At 44.9% G+C, this 19,956-nt stretch overlaps 2 protein-coding genes across 14 annotated transcripts in view; one reads left to right on the top strand and one right to left on the bottom strand.

Annotated features, from left to right (window-relative positions):
- Positions 1–4,137, bottom strand: part of DNAI1 (dynein axonemal intermediate chain 1) — a 150,702-nt gene extending 146,565 nt beyond the window's left edge. For 2 of the 3 annotated variants that reach the window (XM_005436899.3, XM_027801990.2), the window contains exon 1: positions 3,968–4,137. In XM_005436899.3, coding sequence (XP_005436956.1) covers positions 3,968–4,000 — 33 coding nt within the window. In that variant the 5' untranslated portion in view covers positions 4,001–4,137. The remainder of the gene's footprint in view (positions 1–3,967) is intronic. The other variant, XM_027801991.2, reaches the window with a different exon arrangement.
- A 195-nt stretch (positions 4,138–4,332) lies between these two features.
- The window catches only part of FAM219A (family with sequence similarity 219 member A), a 103,043-nt gene continuing 87,419 nt past the window's right edge, over positions 4,333–19,956 (top strand). For 4 of the 11 annotated variants that reach the window (XM_055698715.1, XM_055698714.1, XM_055698710.1 and 1 more), the window contains exon 1: positions 4,333–4,571. In XM_055698715.1, the coding sequence (XP_055554690.1) occupies positions 4,512–4,571 (60 nt within the window). In that variant the 5' untranslated portion in view covers positions 4,333–4,511. Of the gene's footprint in view, positions 4,572–4,912; positions 5,134–19,956 lie in introns of those variants that run through there. The other 7 variants (XM_055698717.1, XM_055698712.1, XM_055698716.1 and 4 more) reach the window with 4 other exon arrangements.

The raw sequence follows: 19,956 nt of genomic DNA, 5'->3' as shown, positions 1-19,956 counted from the left end.
AAACTAGACTACTTTTTTTAAGATCATTACAGAGACATTCCTGCAGTCTTTCTGCTTCCCATGCTAGCTGTCACCATAAAACAGTCAGATTACAAGGCTGAGCAATCACAGACTGCTCTGGCTAAGTTTACTTCACTTCCTGAGCAAAGGCATCACTCCCCGTTCCTCTGAAGCACCCCTAGAGGCCAACGTGCAATCTGAAAAAAAGAGAGAACGCAGCTGCTTGCAGAATTTCTGTGACACATTGTAAGAGCTAAGCGTCACATGTCTGTAAAACCATTCCATAATTTCCTAGTAGTTTTTTATGCATGTTTTGAATATTTAGAAGACTCCACAGCAAACCACTGCTTGGCACAAGGAGCAGAAAAGCACATAATGGAAACAAGGCCAAAGGAAGCAAAGAGACTTCTAGCCTGCCTGCAGCAGGCATCCATTTACACACGCTAGGGATGCCAATTTAGGAGCTATTTGCCAATACATTTGGTAATATGTTTTCTGAGAGACACTAAATTGAGTGTTTATTTTATATTCCATGATTTGTTTAATGCACGTTTAAGAGCTAATAAACACCTTAAAAGCCTTTGCTGGCAAAGGAGTACAGCATGCCTTGATTGTTGACTGTGTTTGGGGACAGGGGTCTCTTTTGTTTCTCTTTGACAACTTGCTGAATATCAAAGAAACTGCTTACATGTCAGTGGGTGCAAGACCATGGGTCAAGTGTAACAAGAAATGCCTCACTCTCCAAACTCAGATGCTTTCTTAACACTGCATAAGTGACCTGCTGCTGATAGTGGGATTGATCCTAACTGATAAGAGCTCCCAGTCTGGTTTGGTACACTGTAAGTGCAAAGGAGTGTATGCAACGCGAGTTAAGAAACCATAACCAAATCTTGCTTCTCCTTGGGGTGGGTTCAGCCACAGAGGTACACAGCAGCACAGGGTGCTCTCCACTCTTCACACAAGGCTTTTCCTTGAGCTAAAAAGCAAAGACATGGAAATCTGGAACCAACACTTCCAACAGCACACCTGATAACCATGTTTAAAATAACAATCTCAAAATTGTTGGAGACTTTCTTTCACCACCCAGGACCATGCATGGGACTGACACCAGGCTAATGTGCACATGACACACAGGTCAGCATTTTTAGATAATACTACTCTTTTGAGTTTCCCATTTGTCACACTCAAGACCTCATTTTCAGGGAAGCTGAGAACCTAATTCGTCCATTCCCTCCAGTCTGATGCAGGGATGTTGGCTTATGCCTTTCTGTAATTCCACAGCTTCCCAAAATGCCATGGAACTCAATTGCACATACCACGTTTCAGATCTGAAAGGAAGGATGTTATTGAAGCACAGAACATACATAAGTATTATTATTTACAAAACACCCAGATATAATCAATTATTTTAAGACTTCAAACACTGAAACACATTTCTTATTAATGTACACAAAACACAGAAGAGCCTAAAGTTGCTTCTAATTAAGGCTCAGTTCAAGTCAGACAATTCGTCTGGACAGTCACAGCTTTCACCTCTGATGATCAACTGGACTTCAACACATTTTCACCCAGGAATATGGGAGATTTCTTTCAAAGAAAAAGACAAAGGCATCAGGTGGCTGGAGATTGAACTAGAGGCTGAAGTCACCCAGACTTCAAAAGAAAAAGAGTGAAACAAAGCAAGAAACTCATGTCAGAGAAGGGCAGATACAAGACAGGCACAGAAGAAAGGCAGGCAACCACCACCTCTAAAGGAAAAGAAGAAGAGTAAAAGAAGACTTGATCACAAAGCACTTGAACAACACACAGCCATGAAAGCAGAGGAAGGGCTGGAAGTGACACGTGGTAAAAGGGAAGGACCTGGTAGTGTTCAGGTAACTATTTCAGCTTTGCGAACAATCTTGGGAAGAAAATTTTCAAAGGGAAAGCAGTCAGCAATGAAAAATCTAGGAAGCAGAGCAGAACAAAAGCAATATATAGGAAACAGAGGAATGAAAAGCACAGGGACAGATGAAAAAAGTACAGTACTACAAAAGAATTTACAATGAAATGGACAAGGGAGAACAGCCTAGGGAAATGGTGCTCAGCAGAAAAGCCAGCATCACTGGCAAGTAGCAGGCTTGTCTTCTGCCAGTGAATGTATATTATTGTTATTAGTGTTTTACAATTTTAGCATAAACATCTTGTTATCTAGGACTGGATGTGTTTTTTGGTTCTGAGCTAGTATCCTCTGCAAACTTTATAAAGCCCTTTGTAACTTGATACTTAACTAGTATTTCTCAGTAGAAGACTAGGAATGTGACAGTGATCCTCTCTTTCTCTTGCCTACTCTAGAGCCCACAAACCCTCCTACTATGTGTGCAGAAATACCCAGATGACTCCCAGAAACTTCAGGGGCCGTGAGGAACTGTTTCGGTACTTCTCTGGATTTCAAGTTCCAACCCTTGGTTGCGGGAGCAGGGAAATGTGATCGGGTTCTGCAAAATCAGCTCACACTTAGTGGAGTTTATTATCTCAGGCTTCAGAAGTTGCCTAGGTGTGTACAGTCTGTACAGATGTGGTGTGGATAAACCACAGACAAGATGAAACACCTTGGGTAACTGAATGGGGATCAGATTATCAGCAAGGATTGCCGTTCCCTCACTGAAAGAGCTCCTACTGTGCAGACCCTGTCACAGATCACTGGGGATTGCCCAGGGATCTCTGCTGCCACCCCACAGCTCTGGATCATCACATTGGTCCCTTTTTTGCTCCTGCTTTTCTTGATCAGTTATGGCTTTCTAGCACATGTTCCAGACTGAGGAAGCAGGCTGCTTGTTCTCAGTCACTTCAGGGCCACCTGTGCTAACCCCCTTCCCTCCACCCCAAAGATCAAATACATTGGGGTTGATTTAAACCTGTTATTAAAAGGGTTTTATCAGCCAGGTCATCTTCTGCTTTTAAATAAAACACTTTGATGGTCCAGTAGTACATGAAATCCAGGAACAATTCTGACTGAACTCTTCATCCTGCAAAGGGATGCACACAAACACGCCCATACAGAGCACGAAGGCATACAGTGAGGTTTCGCAGACACATATCTACCCACACCGCTGCTCCCAGAGTAGGATTAGCCATGAAGGTTAGCAGATGACCTCACTGCGTTGTCTGAACTGAGTGGATACCAAAGAGTAAAACAATAAGAAAGTTATAAAACGTATAGCTAGATATAGTTGAAAAAACATTGTAAATTTTTTTAAACAAGCATTTGAATCTGTCTGCCCAGTGTCCCTGAGAGATTCCCTGGCAGTCTGGGGACACCTCAAGCAATTAAATCCTGCTCTCAAAGGGATGTGTCATATGCTGTAACAGTGATGAAATGGCATGACAATGATGTCCGAGGACTTTGTAGCCTCACAGGGTTGCAACAGTACAGTGACACAGTGTGGGGCACTGCAGCTTTGAGACTTGCTGGTTTGCCTGAATAAGGTGTGTAGAAATTACATAGAACATGAACCCTGCCACTGGCAGGGTGCTGACATGCCTCAGTGCAGGGACAGAGTGATGCAGCACGATGTAACCACGAAGTAAGCAGTGCTAAGAGGGGCTGTGCTAGGCCCCTAAGTGTGTCACCGAGCCTTGTGGGGTGACAGCTCTGCGGGATACCTTGAAGGGTAATGAGCTGGGCTACACATGATGATGTGATGTGTGGTGGCTCTGGGAACAGCATTGCCATTGTGGGCCTGGTGTCACTCTGTGACACCGTGGCGTCCACTCAGAGTAGGAGCTGACGGCGGCAGAGTCGGAGCGGGACTGCAGGGCGACGTTGCCTCGTGCGAACCGCCATCTGCCGCTGCACGAGGCACGGCAGTGACGCCATTAGGGGGGGTGACGTCACGGCGCCGGTCTCTGATGACGTCACCACGGCGCTGTCACACGGGAGCGCGGCGCCGCCCTGCTACGACGCCTGCTGGGGACAAGCCCTTACCTGCCGGTGCCTGTCGCCCGCCTTGGCCGGCATGGCGGCTGCTCCAGCGGCTGGCCGCCGCCGGCCGCTCCTCACGACGGCCCCGCAGCCTCCCCGCCACAGGCCGGCCGGAAGTTGATAGCGGTAACCATGGCAACGCGCCGGAAGCGGCGCGCGGCCAATCCGACCACTGAACGCCGTCGGCCCTGGCTATTCCCTCATCCCCCCTGCCCCTAAGTGCCCCGCCTCCCCCCGGGAGGGAGAATGGTACGTCCCAGCGGCGGCAGGGCGGGGGCCGCGGGGAATCTAGCATCCGGGTCCCGTAGCTATTGACAGTGGCCCCGCCCACTTAATGAATATGCAGATGTGGGGCGGGCGGTGGCGGCCGGACCCGGAAGCGGCGCGGCTGAGTCACCTCGGCAGCGAGCGCTGGCGGCGATGAGGCAGCAGCAGCGGCGGGCGGCGGCGTTGTCGTCCTTCGGTGCCTGAGGAGCCTCCCAGCGCCCGCCCGCCCGCCCTTCCTCCCTCCTGCCCGCCCGCGCCGCGCCCCAGCCCCGCCGCCACCATGATGGAGGAGATAGACCGGTTCCAGGTGCCCGCCGTGCGTGCCGAGATGCAGCCGCTGGTGAGGGGCGGGCGGGCGGGGCTGCGTGTCCCTGGGAGCCGCCGCCTCACCGGGGGAACGGGTGTCGGTGCTGCGGGGGCGGCGGGGCTGAGGCTGGGCCGGCGCGCCGCGACCGTTATGTAACGGCCGGCCCCTCAGTGCAGCGGCCGGCCCCGCTGGGCCCCGCGGCCGTGCCCAGCGGCGGCTGCTGTGTCATGTCGGGGCGCCGGTGGTCGCGGCTGCCCGCCCGCCCCTTCCGTCCTGCCCCCCTCCTCCTTGTCCGCCTCCCCCGGCGGCTCTGCGGGCGCCCGCGGGGAGGGCGGGGGCGGGCGGCGGCGGCTCCGCTCCTGCCTTGGTGGGAGCGCCGGCTCTCCAAATGCAGCGGTGGCCCGGAGCATCCCGGCCTGGCTGGCGCTTGGGGCGGGCGTTTCCCGCCGCCTCGGCCGGTGAGCTCCGGCACCGGGCACTGGAGCGCCCCGGGGAGGGGTGGGAAGCGGCAGTGGGATGGGGGAGCCTGGCCGGGGAAGCACGGGCCTGAAGACGCTGAGGACTGGTGGGGCTTTAGTCGGCTCTTACAAAATAGGTGAGCTGTAGGGGAGGAACTGTGCAGTGTTTGTGCGCAGCGGGAGCCGTGCTCCCTAGGGACCGGGTGGCTGCACGGGGTGGGTGTGGAATACGCATGGTGCGAAGCTGCAGGGCCTTCCCCGTGGCTGGTTTAATAGCCATTGCTCTCAGTGCAGAGCTGCTGGTAGGTGCTCATCGTGTGCAAAGTCAGGTGTTTTGCAAAAGAACATCTCTGTCAAATCAGTTTTGCTCACATGAAATTCTTTATGTAAGAAAAGCAACCTGTGAGGGTTCGTTTCCCACCCTTCTCCATGCCAGGGCACGTGTCCTTCATATCAGGGTGTTTTTTCACTTCACAGACACAATTATACTCAATTAATGAGCTCTGAAGAGGTTGACATAATGGTTACACTGCTGCATGGGACCCTGGGGAATCTTTGCAGAGAAGGAGGTATACAGCCTCAGGGGACTTTGTGGCTGTGTAAATGGGCAGGTAGAGTGGTCCTGGGCTTTTGGTAGCTTCTAAAATGACACTTACGAAGGAAGGCTAGGTGGCTGACAGCCATGGGAGATGCTAGATCTTCACCAAATACTCCAATACTTCATATGAGCATGTAGCTGCTTTGCTTTGATGCTACAGGCTTGCTTGTGTACGTGTTGTGCCCCAGCTGCGTGCTACAGAACACTTGAATGCATTTGTCCATTTCTGTTTCACATGGGAGAGAGGTTCTCTTCTGTGTTCCTCTCCCCTTGCTCCCGTCTACCTCACTCTCTGCTTGTAAGGTGTGTCGTTATGTGTAACCTGGGACCTGTTAAAATACAGTTCGCTTTGGCATTAAAGTGAAATCTGGGTCACGGGCTGAGTAACGCATGTTGATTCCCTTTGGCACCTGGAGTAAGCAAATTCCATCTTGGTGTCTGGTAGTGTGAGATGAGGATATGAAATGTTTGAAGAGGTGGAAGGAACTTAAATACTTGCACTGATCCTTTTGACAGCAGGTGAGGGAGGATAGGTTATTGGCAGGTTCATGTTAGCACTGAAGATGCTACTGAGATTTTGAGTGTATCAAATTGTACATTATTGAGAGTAGATATACCAATCCTTGGTTTCTTGTTGCAGCTAGTTTTTGCAAAAAATTGAGAACACAGTAATTGTCTTGTGAACAGAGATTCTCTGTGAAGGTCTACAAACTCAAATTACCCCTCAATGGCAAGAAAAACACTTTTTTTGATGATGGGATTGTTGACAAAATATGAAAATACTTTTAGCTTATGTTTTGTTGTTTGGTTCTTTAGCTTCCAACCTTTGTGGTAGGGAAGAAAACTAACTGTACAAGCTGATACGGACTTGTTACATGCCCATTTGTGTGTGCTTTTGTGGAGCAAAGGCAACAGATGTGGCAGTGGGCATAGCAGAGAGATCAGCAAGTTTAGAAAAGCAGTTGGCAGACAGAAAATACTCCTAAGTATCTTCTAGAAACCCTGTGATAGTAGTGGAGGAGTGGAATTGGCACATGCATGCATGTTTGCGTGGAAATGGAGTGAACAGAATCCAAAGAGGTTGTCTGGTCCAACCCAGCTGTCTCAGGATAGGATGGTATATTGTGCAGTGGCAATAGTAAGGTTAGGAAGCAGGTTTCCTTCCCTTCTTCAGCAACCAAGAATTAGGAAAGTTGCACGAAGGGCTTTAACACTTACATTAGAAGAATACTCTGAACCTGTGCTTCAGGGTTTCGGTTGATTTTTAACTAGTGGAGCTCATAGCAAAACTTTGTGTACGTGAGGAGGCAGTTGCTGTGACTGGGTGTGTAGGATTCTTCCATCAATCTGGAAATGCTGGCATTGGGCTCTGCAGTGGACAGAACAAGTTGGTACAGTGTTTCCAGTGGTTTCCTCTGCTTTGTGCCATTGGTATGTGGCTTGCAAGAGGCCTTGCAGTTCAGATGCCAGCTTATCGTAAACCAGAGTTTATCATACTAGTTTGCTTGGATAACATGGTTCTGGTCAGTACTGCTGCTTTGTTCTATTACAGTTAATGTTTCTCCCTTCCCGTTCATCCTGAACTTCAAAGGTGTGGTGGTTTAACCCCAGCTGGCAGCTGAGCCCCGCACAGCTGCTCAGTTACTTCTCCCATGTCAGGATGGGGGAGAGAGTTGGAAAGGTAAAAGGGAGAAAACTCGTGGGTTGAAATTAAGACAGTTTAATAGTAAAGCAAAAGCTGTGCATGCAAGCAAAGCAAAACAAGGAATTCGTTCACTACTTCTCGTCAGCAGGCAGGTGTTCAGCCATCTCCAGGAAAGCAGGGCTCCATCATGTGTAATGGTTACTTGGGAAGACAAATGCCATAATGCTGAATGTCCCCTGATTCCTCCTTCTTCTCCTAGCTCTATATGCTGAGCATGATGTCATATGGTCTGGAATATCCCTTGGGTCATTTGGGGTCAGCTCTCCCAGCTGCGTCTCCTCCCAACTTCTTCTGCACCCCCAGCCTACTTGCTGGTGGCGTGGGGTGAGAGGCAGAAAAGGCCCTGACACTGTGTAAGCACTGCTCAGTGATAAATAAAGCATCCCTGTGTTCTTTACAAATCCAGCCCATAGCCCCGTACTAGCTTCTGTGGAGAAAACTTACCTCCATCACAGCCAAAACCAGCATAAAACCACAGAATAACCTTAGCATCTCAGGACTTCGTGTTTCCTCTACCCATTATAAAAGCTTTCAGTTCCACCTGGTCTCAAGGAGAGATGAGGCTAGTGTCTTTTCCACATCCAAAGGGCTGAGGTAGAAGTTAGGACCCATCTGGAAAACAACGAGTCATACTATTAAAAAAAAAAAAGTGTTGAAATGTGATACCCTGCTGAAAGCAGACGGGGAAGAGAAGGCCCCTTGCTTAATTTGAAGTGCATACTCTATATGAAATGTTTTTTCATCCTGTTCAGGCTGGAGGGTTTCCTAGGAGACCGCTGTTCCCTCTGAATCTGGCCAGTACCTGGCAGTGTGGAAGGGTCCTGAAGTGAGATTTGTGAAGCTAGGCTTTGCTCAAAATGCTTAAAAACTTTGTGGTGTTGACCAGCATGTATTCTTTTGAATATCTTTTTAATCTGTGTAGATAAACTGTCATCTTAGCTGTTGATGTTTTTATGCTGAACTCCAGGATGACTGCCAGTGATCTGCCTAGAAACCATCATGACAGACAGGCCTGCCTATCTGCTAATCTTCAAAATTAAAAGATAGGTATAGCTGTTAAATGCTGAAGGGAAGCCATTCTTAGAGGGCAGTCTGAAGCCTTTCTGAGTCCCTCAGCCTCCAAACCTACCACTGATACTGGCACTATTGATCAGCTGTCTGTCAGGGATGATAGTACAGTGATGTCGGGTGTCTGCTGAGATTACATCCTGACAATAACCAGTGTTGTATTTACTGAGCAGGAACGGAGAACCTGACACATCCATGACTTTTTGCAAAAGTAACTTCTTTAAGGCTCAGATGTGTCTGGTGGGGGAGCCTTCTCTCTTTGACAGCCTTGTCCAGCCAAGGGCTGTGTTGCCATCTCATTGCAAGGCCAAGGGCAGCACTTAACTAGTATAGACTGGAGCTGTGTGGTGAACTACTTGCTTTGACAAAGCCTGCACATTTCTTTCTGCTAGTATAAAGTTGGATAGGGGTTATGTCTGCAGGCTGCACGTTGGCCAGCTCTGTGACCTCCTACCCTTCACATCAGGTGCAGTGATGTGAAGTTAAGAAGGTGGGCAAGTCATTTCCTCCTCTCTCCAGCCTGTTTAGATAAGCACTGAGGAGTTAAGGAAGCGCTTTTGACTCTGCTTGACCTCTGCAAATGTGTTCTGACAACTGCTGTGTGGTGAAACAGATCCAAGTAAAGGTTCAGTGTGTGATTTCATGAGAAGTTGTTGTGGGCTAATGAACAGGATGGCATACAGACCCTTGTTAAAGATAGACAGGTTGTAGGATGGGATGAGGCCCAGTGTTTCACATCTTTGCAAGATGCATTACTCTGTGTATTTTGATACTGTAGCACAGTTCTGTACATAGTCGTTATGGAAGGGAAGAAAGGCTGGTAGCTGGCCCTTGGTCACATTCATGTGGTGCCTTCCCATGAAAACGGGATGGTCTGTTCTGGTCCCCATTTCCTATTGTGGATACTGGTGGCTCTTGGCTTCCATCTCAAAGATGCCTGCCTCTTCAAATTAATATAAACTCATTTACAAGGAGGGTTCTTTACTCTTAATGCTTAGTATCATGTCTTCCCTATCAACATGATGCAAGCTCACCTGTGGAAACTCTGTTCCATTTTGCTTCTATTTGATTCCAGCTCAACTTGTCGCGATCCTTCTGCACTCACAAAAAGGGCTTTCTTTGTTAGCTGCTGGGTAGTAGACTAGTTTCAGGTAAAGTCAAGGTAAAGTTCCAAACTTTGCAGAGAGATACGATGTGGTGAGGCCTGAAATTTGTGATTTCTGAGACACTTATGCTTGGTCGGTAGCTGTCTTGGTTGATGGGGTTGGTATTTGATGTGTTAATTTCCAACTAGACAATTATTCACAGTCTGTTAGTGTGGTGTTGTGGTAATTGGCGTTGGTTTGTTTTCTCTTAAGTTTTTTGTCTGAATGGTTTTCTAACATTCTCATTACAGAGGTAGATATTAAAGGGAGAGGGAGATTAAAGGACACTTGCACAGTGAGGGTGCTGCAGAGAAAAATAATTAAAATACTCTTCGTAACAGGAATGGAGGAGCCTGTAATTATAAGTAGACCCATCTTTTCTTTAGCACTGGAGCCTCACTGCATGCTCTCCCTGCGATTTAGAAGTCTGTGGTTTGTGTTGTTAGCTAAACTCTTGCAAAATCCTTGATACTGTTGTTAAAACATACTGAGCACAATGCAGTGGGGTTGTATCTTGAATTCTGCTATATGAATTATGAATATATGTATCTTGAATTCAGGTATATGAAACCTGCCTGTGTCTCTAGAATACATCAAGCACTGGCTGGCATATGATGGCAAACTGACAGGTAACAGTGTTGGATCACATGTTGCTCCTATACACTGATGCAGGCGGTTTCTGTTCTTAGCACAGAAATGGAAGTAGAGTAAAAATGCTCTTGCCCACATGGCAGCAGTATGATTTTTCTGACGAAAAAGCACCTGTCAAAGTGGAGCAGCTTCAGAGGAGCTTTGATACAAACTCCTGAGACTTTGGCTTGCTTCCTGAAAGTGGCAGCTGGAATGCAGTATTTTAGTTTCCCAGTTCTCAGACCGCATGAAAAAAAGGGGAGTTCTTTCCAACGAAATTGTGCTGATGGTTCTTATATCTCTTTCTGAAGCATTGTGGCCAGGCTGATTTCTTGCAGATGTTTGCCAGGCCTTGGCACCTTGGGCTGGTAGCTCTAGTTGTGATTACGACAGCCAGCATCAGGATTTTGCTTAGCCACACATCCTACAGTGATGCTGTTGGCTTTTTAGCTGAGATGCCAAATCTGTGTTCATCCTGGAGGTGTTAAATTTTGAGAAGCTATGAAGATACAGAAGATACATTTCTATACAGCTGGGTTTTTTTTAACATTAGAAGGGAAAACCAGAAAAGAAAAAATATTATCTACTGGATGCTTAGTTTCTAAAAAAAGAACTATAATTTTAGTCAGTGGACAGTATGAGTACTCAGCATGCTTATAAAACCTGCATTCTTTAGTTTTTGAAATCATTTACTATCTCATCCTAGGAAAGTTGTGCTGTGTGTTAAGATCTGTTTTTGTCTGTTGTCCCTAAAATTGGGGAAAATGTAAAAATGGAGAACCAAAAGTAACAAAGAAGGAAAAAGAATGGTTATACCTATAGGGCTTAGAAATAGTACGTTAATCTAACATTAGGTCTCTATTGCAGATACACAAGAAACCCATCTTTCCTGAAGGAAAAAACTTCTAAAATGAAAATGTCATCCCTGTGTATATTCATTGTAATGTAGCCCAGAGGTTACACAACTATACGTTTTGTAAATGCTTACAGTACATGAGATTTGTAATGTCTCAGTACTATGGGTTCTGGAATAGCAGCACTACCTGAAACAGAACTTTTAGTTATACAGCCTGTTTTTATTTGCTTCAGTGTCATCTATAGCAGTAATCTAAAGATTACTTCCATTAATACTTCAGTTCATTGATGTTCTGTCCTGTGCTCTCCCTGTTATGTATCGGGCCTTTGGTGCAGAGGTACAGGAGCATTTTTATCGCCACCCCAGGCCAGGCTGAAATTCCAAGGGTGAGCCAGCACAGGCTCCCAAATGGCTGTGGTAAGGGATGTGGCTGATGTAGCTAGAGGATGATCTGTCAGGACACAGGATTGTGTTCTGACTGGCACTGTCTCTGTAGGCATGCTGTTTCTTCTTCTCTGCTTCTTTGTACAAGCTCTGACTGCAGTTGTTCATGTTTGGAAATCTCTTCTTGAGTAAAGCAAGGTGTTTAAAAAGAGGCACTGAACTCCATGAAGTATTAAACCTGCACAGTACCCTCCTGGGATTCTTCCATAACTCACAAGAGCTTGTTATCAGTAGCTTGGTATGAGTATCTACTCAGACACCATTTTCTGCTACTGATAGCTGCATACTCTCTCTGCCAGTAGGTAGTGGCAGGTCTGTAAAGAGTTGGACAAGATGAGCAAAATGGCCTCAGGTGGGGGAGGAGAACAACACATGCCTTTAATTCTGCAAGCCTTCAATGAAGGAAGGCCATCAGCTTACCAAGGGGCTGTAGTGCATATGTGGCCTCTCTAGAGTTACATCTTCCTTGCTATGAAACTGAAGACTGAACTTAATAAGAAAAGAGGGGGAGACCCCAGCATTGGTTTGATCTGTGGGACAGAGGATTAAATGTAGAGTCAGTCAAGTCACAATGGCATGCCTGTTTTCCAGACATTTTAAGGCCTTGGCGGAGTATTGGTCTTCTGGCTTCTGCGCAGATCAATTACCTGTCACTTTCCACAGGCAGGAATTTGTGCTTTCTCCTCACACTTGCACATGCTATATGTCTTCAATGAAGTCTTCTGCCATTTTGATGATAAGGTTATTCTGTATCTTTCACTATAAAATTGATGTTGTGGTGATGCAGCCACTTGCAACTAGTAAATTCGTCAGTTCCAGCTCAAACCTTGTGTAGTCTCCCTGACCATTATTCTTTCTGAGGTTTGACGTATAATCTTGTGCCATGGATCAGTGTCCATTTTGTAGTTTGCATTAGAAATCAAGCACTTGCTTTGTTGGTTTGATTCTAAGGATGGTGAGTTGAAGTGAGTGAAACTGTAGGTGGAAATTTTCTTCGTTTTGAAGAGTACCTGCTAGGGAATCTGCTCAGCTTTTGGACACAGTTAACACAGATTCACAAGATATCAAGGCTTATCAGTTTGGGATGCTTCTTTGCAAAGAAATACTCCTAAATGCATGCAGAGTATACTGGCTGCACCCCAGCTGCTTTACTAGGTGAGCTGCAGAGTCATCTTAGTTGTGGACTGAGAAAAGTCTGTTATTTTTGGTAGTAAAGCTGAAGGTAACACACACTGCTTTTGTTGAGAAGAGTTGGCTCTCTAAATATGGCTAAGACCTTATTTCCTATACAGATGGGCCAAGGGAGAATGTTATTTGTTATGTCTTAAGCTATTCCAACTGTACTGGCAAGTTGTCTAATGTAGATGCAGCCTCTGCCTGTGAACAAGTTACTTTGCTAGAACATATTTAAATTCTTCCTGATCTTCATTAAGTTCTACTGCATAGCTGCAGCTTTATTGTAGCTGTTGGCATGTTATCTGTGTAGTCTTGGTGGAGAAAATGTGTCAATAAAGGTGTAGTATTAGGTCAGGCTATCGAATAACTAGCCACCAAGTAACTCCTGTGTCCTGGCACCATCTGCCTGCCAGAGCATATTGTTTAGGCTGCATGCAGTGCTGGAGTGGGTAGCACTAACCTCATCACCAGTCTGCAACCTTCCTGCACATGCTTCCCAAAGTTTGCTTCCAGAATAGACTTGGAGCTCTTCCGTTGAGCTTCTGTTTCTTTCAGCATCCAGGACCATCAGACATGAATCATTCCTCCTTGGGCATGGTACAGTGTCCTGCCTCGTGCTTGTCTAACACTTTCTTTTCAGTGTCCTTACTGAGCTAAGATGCATTAATATGAGCAGCTGACCTTCTGGGCTCTGCAGCATTCCGTCTAATAAATCCTGTAGACAGTTTCTTTTCCTAAGCCAAGCATAGCAGCAGTATTCTAATGTCATAGTTTCTCTGTCTTGTGGGTTTTACTCATTGTGTGGGAATGTGGATTAGTGATTTAGTACACCCATATTCAAATAAACTGTTTACTTAAGTTATGTCTTGTTGCAGGTTTTTGTATGTGGCCCCAGGTGAAAGGAAATCTTGGTTCCTGTCTCAATGCCAGAGATGCTTATACTAACCTAATTATTTGTTCCTCCCCTACCTGGCAGTGAGTATGGGGCATGGTGGTGTCTGTCTGTTCACCAACTTCACCAAAAGCATTGGAAGAGCTTTTGAGTTGGGATGAGATAGTGTGCTTTGGTGGCCTCTCCTGCCTCTCTCTTTAACAGTTGGCAAGTAGAAGATTTTTTTTTTTTCTGTTGGACCAAGTATCTTTAGCTTCTTTAAATGCAGTTACTTTTGTGTCTTCATCATTTCACTCCTATGGACAGTTGTGTAAGAAAACTTGAGAATTTTTTGTGTTCCTGTGTGCACCTCTGTAATGGTATTCTCAGACTTAAAGGTACTGTGACTTCCTTTTTTCCTTCAAAGTGAGAAAGTACTGCAGTCCCTGCAGAAAAGCACACTGGCAGTGTATTGTGGTACTTAAGTTGGTTAGACTCATGTTTGTAAATCAGAAGAGGTTAATTTATGCTTGCCTAAGCTCTTTTGTTAGTATTGTTTAAATCGCATTCCCAGAGGGTGAACTGTGTTGTTTTGACTCTTTGGCTGATGTACTAGCCTTACAGCAGACTAGGACAAGGGAAGCAGATGAGACTTCCCACACTTTGAACGAAGCTAGTTCTAGGAAGGCAGCTTCTTGGAGCATGTTGGAGTGTGCATGTCTAATACGTGTTAGAGATGCGGAGGTAAGAGATTCAAATACACTCTTGCTCAGCCTCCCTGTTCTGCTGAATTGCTAGCCAAGTTTCTTACTGAAATGACTATTGCTGTCTTGCTCTGTAGTGGTGTGAGATATTCTTAGAGGTCACCAAATCTTTTTTAACAAAAAAACCCAGAAATCCCAAAACCAGTTATACATACACGTCGCTGAGAGGAGCACCAGAGTCCTGTAAACCTAGTCTGATCTTAAAAGTGTTCTTTATATTGAAAGACTTTCAAAGAAAGAAAATGCACAGGAACCATAGTGGTAATGCTCATTTATTCAGAAAATGTTTGACTTTTGTTATGAGTAGAGCAGTTCCCTAAGTCAAATCCTAATGTTTCTGGCCATGGTTAGAAATCTGAGTCTAAAGGTTTTTGCCTGTGGTGGTTAATGCAGTGGAGGAATGTACTTAGTATTTTAATACTCATGGGGCTTACCCTCATTGGTAGTGACTCGGTTTTGGAGCTTAACTTTCAATCTGAAACTTGGTTTGTGATCATTTGTTGCAAGGAGTTTGAGGTGTAGTAAAAGACAAATTTCAACATTTCTGAAGTCTGCAGATCTGAACATCCAAGGAGCTATCTGAGCAGACTGACTCTCTGAGAAATGGGAGGGGGAGGGAGAGAAGTCTGCATTGTGTGGGGTGCATGTTGTTAATTGGAAAGAAAAAACAAATAGGGGTGTTCCTGGCCAGAGATGCATTGTAAAGCCTTTGTTTGGCAGGATCTTGTGACTGATGCTTCTGAAAACAGTATGCTCTTTTGTATGAAAGCATGATTTTCTTCCCAACTGCATGTGTATGATGTATATGGAAGTACATTATCTCTGATGGCTAGAGCAGACCCTCTGGCTGAACAACACATAGATATAGGCACCACTTTGTCAGTTGAGGCATAGAAGGGAGTGATCACATTGATAAAACTAGTGAAGATTTGCTTTTCCAGACTTGACTTGTGTCATTGGAGTAGGGAGTCTCAGGTATACAGAGAAATGTGCAGTGCTCCTGTGTCCATACAGGGAGCGGTTTGGTCAGCATAGCCTCCAGTCCCATGCTTCTGTGGGACAGCTTTGTTCCAGTGACAGAACAGATGTAGCTTGAGTACAGCCTGCGTCATCAAAATGCTATAGTGTCTTTTTAGTTTAGCACTGAGCCCTAATGGTTGCAAATGTGAATTTGTTTTGAACGCACGTGAACCTTGGTTCTCATAATGTCTAGCTGTGGAATGCATGTGGAGTAAGAGGAAGCTGAGCAGGGTATCACTTGAGATAAGCTGCGGGTGTATGTGAACAGTATGGGGATGGAAATGTGTTACAGGGCTTTCACAGGATCCAGGTGATGTGGAAGCAGCAGGAAAAGCTTTTTTTCTAAGTTTAAACTCCAATGAACCTTGCAGCAAAATTGTGCTGTAGTCCAGGGAAAGACTTAACCATGCCTTTCTTCCCCTACTAACCTCTTTTGGGTCTGTGGGTCTGTCTAGATGTCTAACCTAAAGAAAAAAACCTGTGAATAGCAGTCCTGAGAATAGTTATAGGAACAGCATGTTCACAGGCTTTGAAGATAGTGGTGACCTAGCCCACTGGCGCATGTAAAAGCTGCACTTAGCATTAGATTGTTGGCAGTTGGTAAGCCTAGGAGAAACTGTTAGCTCGTGATTCAATTTCTGTAAATGTGTGTGTGTCAAAAGTTAGATTTAGTTTCCAGTTTTGATTACTGTGCTAGGTTTAAGGGGAATGGGTATGGTAAAGGCATTAGGGGAAGTCCAGCTTTTCCTGAAAATGTGTTGTGACACATCTGCACTGAAGTTTAGCCGGCAGAAATTGCTACTTCTGGATGTTAATGCAAAGCCTGAAGATACAGTACTGAGTTCTGCAAAGCACTGGCAATTACTCTGCTGCTCTGATGGAGTCAAAAGTCAGACTACACTGTGTCTTCATCTGCTTCAGCAGAGCCAAACCCTTCAGCAGATGTACTTTAAGCAGCATATCACAAAAGCACTTTTCTGTGAAAAGAATTTCTTGTACCTCTTGCAAAAGTTATAGCAAAGTGATTGTGAAAATAACTGAGATGATCCATGGTGTGCATGTAAGAATTATCATAAAGAGATTATCTGGTTGTGGAAGAAGGCTTCATTTGGATTATGTAGCTACATAAATTCATAATCCATGCTTTCTGCAGAAAAAAAAGTTTCCTTGTGCTGCAGTGGGAAATGTCAGATACGAGCTTTTATTAACTCCTAAGGTTCTGTGTTTGCAACATTGAATTCTTAAAGGTTAATCTCTGAATTTGGGAGAAAAATTTCTTCAGGTAGAGACCAACCCAACAAAAAAAGTTTGTCCCATGAGGTTAACTGCTAGCACATAAAATCTATTGCTTCTGTATTGACTTTCAGAGATAGGAAGTTTGCAGTGCTTGCTGCTTGATTTGTGGCCAGAGACAGTGCTCAATTTGACAAATGGAGACGCATGAATTTGGTGTGCACTTAACCTCTTCTCAGCAACTGGGGCCATGGTGGTGGTTCAATCTGCATATGAGAGCGAAAACGTATATATGTGTGTTGCCAAAACACCAGCTCTCATTTCGACTCTGATCTGGAAACCAATAATCCATAATATCTACTCTGCTAGTGCCAAAGTTTTCCCTTGCTTGTCCAAGTGATTAACACTTGAAGCAATATTTAATACTATATGCCTGTATAGCACTGCTGATTTGAGGAGCTGGTGGCTCCTCCTAGCACCTGACTGAAGAGGCACAAGGTGCTTTTACTGGCATAAAAGGTATGTGTTTGATACTGGCTTGCTTAATTTCCTCACTTGTTTTGTGATTCTGTGTTACAAGCAAGAAATTTTAATCTTTCTTAGTAAGGTATGGCAGTTTGACAGTGGCACTGGTGCTGAATGACCATTGATAATTCTGTAAAACATAGAAAAATTCAATGTTAAATCTTCAGACTTCTCAACTTCTAAGTCCACACCTGGATGTGTGGTCATTCTAGTGTTGCAAATTCTCTTGATTGAACAAGGTCCTGACAGCTCTTGGAAGTCTTAATTGGTTTGAGGATCAAACACTTAATTTCTTGGTTTGTGCCTTGTCTTTTATGGAAGACCAGTCAGAATTACAGGAATATGTGAACTTTTTTTTGATAGATATGTAGGAACTCAAAACCCAGTCGTGATGCATTTTTGTTGACGACTCCTCACCAGGGTAGTGGATTTTGGGTTTTTGAAAGATTTTCAAATGACCACTGAAGTCTGGCTTGCTATATTAACAACTGGAAGAAAGCTAGATGCTTTTACCACAGGTATCCTCCATTGGTATGGCAGCTGGTAGATATCGCGGAAAAACCTGCTGGGAGACTTTGCATAAATTCAAAACTCATTAACATCACAGGGAATTACCAGCAGTCAGTTGCAAAGGTGGTAACGTTTTCATGCTGACACAGAGAGAGCCAGGAGGCATGGCTGAGGCAGGCCTATTAAATACCACTCTGAGCTTGACCTTCTGAAGTGTGTTAGACCCTTGCTGAGATTTTATTCCCTTGATATTGCAGACTTGCTCTTTTGGTAGAGTGGAGCTGAAGAATTTGCTCTCAATAGTCTGAAGCTGTACTTCAGGCTGTGGTTTTAATTGATAAACATGACAAATCCTTTAATTTCTCAAGGTTGAAGTAAGTCCATTGTTTTTATTATGTGAAGATAGAAGTTCTCTTCCTTGGTCATTACTAGGGCAAGGGATTTCATGCTGCTATTGATTGTCAGTGATGATTAAAAAATCTTCAGCTTAACTGGTAAATCATACCACATTTAACAGGGTTCACTTCCAAATGAATATTTTGGTAATTGCACTAGGCCTCATTCTGCCTTTTCTTTTGGAATAACTACCACAATGTGTCTAAAATAGTTTGAAGAGCAGGCGTAAGTCCATCTAAAAAGACAGGGCTGCTTCCCTAGCAGGTTGTGGTGCCACACATCCTGTATTGCAGTGAATAGTCAATGCCATTATAGACCTGTGACTGCCACCAGAATCCTCTCAAACTTCAAAACAGTGTTATACCTGTGGAAATGCCATCCTTTACTCAAACGCTCTGCTGATAGCAGTGTCAATTGCCATTTTGTATTGCTGGGTCATATTTTTCTGAAAATTGGGTATTGTCTTTCCTGAGTTTCCAGGTACGTTTTGCTGTATTTGTCAGTATGACCTTTAGTTAATACCGCCAGTACCTGCCCGCAGCCTGTCTATTGTTAAGTGAATGCTGTCTGAACTTGAGTTTCACTCTGAATCAACTGGTGCAAGCAGTACTGGGGTGGTGAGCATTTATAGCACTCTAAACCAGAGCTACTTGATTAGTTTTCAGTAAGGTCCTGCAAATACATGCTTCAGCCAAGTCCTGTGTACATCTGTTACTCTTTGGAAGAGGGTATTGGTGCTGTGGTTGCCTTGAGTGGTGGTAGGATGTGCAGTCACCTTCTTAGGGCAAGAGACACCTGAGAGAGATGGCTAAGATGGTGTAAAAACTATTTATGGTTAAGGTTCAGTTTAACTCTCCTGAACGGTTTCAACAGTTCAAGTTATAAACATCTTAAAGGCTAAGACAACCAAATAGATGTCCTCTGAAGTTAATTTAAAACTATTTAATTTTTGTCTTGCAGGAACACTTTTAAAAAAACTGGAAATATAAAATCTTAAAAAGAGGATTTTTTTGCTGTATTTTACTACTTTATTTAGCAGTTCTGCCTAAATTTGTCCTGTTTCTACCTGTAGTATTTACAAGTGTCTTGGTAGTTCCTCTACAGCAGGATGGCAAAAGGGCTAATAAAATACTGGGGATTATTAGAAAATGTTTCACAGCTTGCTGAAGTGCAGAAAGTGGTGCTGCAAATCTTGTCGTCTTTCAGTTTGGCAGAGCACCTGGAAAACTACCAACCATGTCCAGTGAATGTTTCAGCCTAGTTAATGTTTCCTGACTTGTGTTGCTGCTGTGAAGCTCACCTGCATTTGCACCAGGGAAGAGCAAAAACTTTATTTAGGCTGGAGAGGTGTGGTGAGTGTACATCAAAAGCTCTAATATGAAAGTAAAAGTGTCTTCTGGGGTGGAAGGGTTGATCCCTGAGATCTCAGCCCTGATGATGGGGGTGAGAGAGGGAATAACATCTTGAGGACTCTTCAGGAGCTGTTACTCATGGTGTGCCTCCAGGTCAGTGGATGTTTTGGTGTTGCTGTGCTCTGCTGCAGGTGTTGTGGTGTCTTCAGACCAGGCTGAAATGCAGCATGGTTTTCACCTGCAAAAAGCTGGAGCTTGTCCAGAGGAGGGCAACAAGGCTGGTGAAGGGTCTAGAGAACAAGCCTGATGAGGAACAGCTGAAGAAACTGGGGTTTTGTACCCTGGAGAAAAGGAGGCTTGGGCAGACCTTATCACTCTCTATGACTAACTGAAAGTGGTAGTGAGGTGTGTGTCCATCTCTTTTCCCAAGTAGTAGGGTGGTAGGATAAGAGGCGATGGCCTCAAGTTGCCACAGTGGAGGTTTAGATTGGATATTAGGAAAAATTTCTTCACTGAAAGGGTTGTCAAGCATTGGAACAGGCTGCCCAGGGAAGTGGTTGAGTCACCGTCCCTGGAGGTGTTTAAAAGATACGTGGATGTAGTTAGGGGCATGGTTTAGTGGTGGACTTGGCAGTCCTTGGTCAACAGTTGGGCTCTGATCTTTTCC

Source organism: Falco cherrug, chromosome Z, assembly GCF_023634085.1.
Source record: "Falco cherrug isolate bFalChe1 chromosome Z, bFalChe1.pri, whole genome shotgun sequence".
NCBI lineage: Eukaryota > Metazoa > Chordata > Aves > Falconiformes > Falconidae > Falco > Falco cherrug.
Note: the sequence above shows the minus strand (reverse complement) of the source record. Positions and strands in the feature narration are given on the sequence as shown.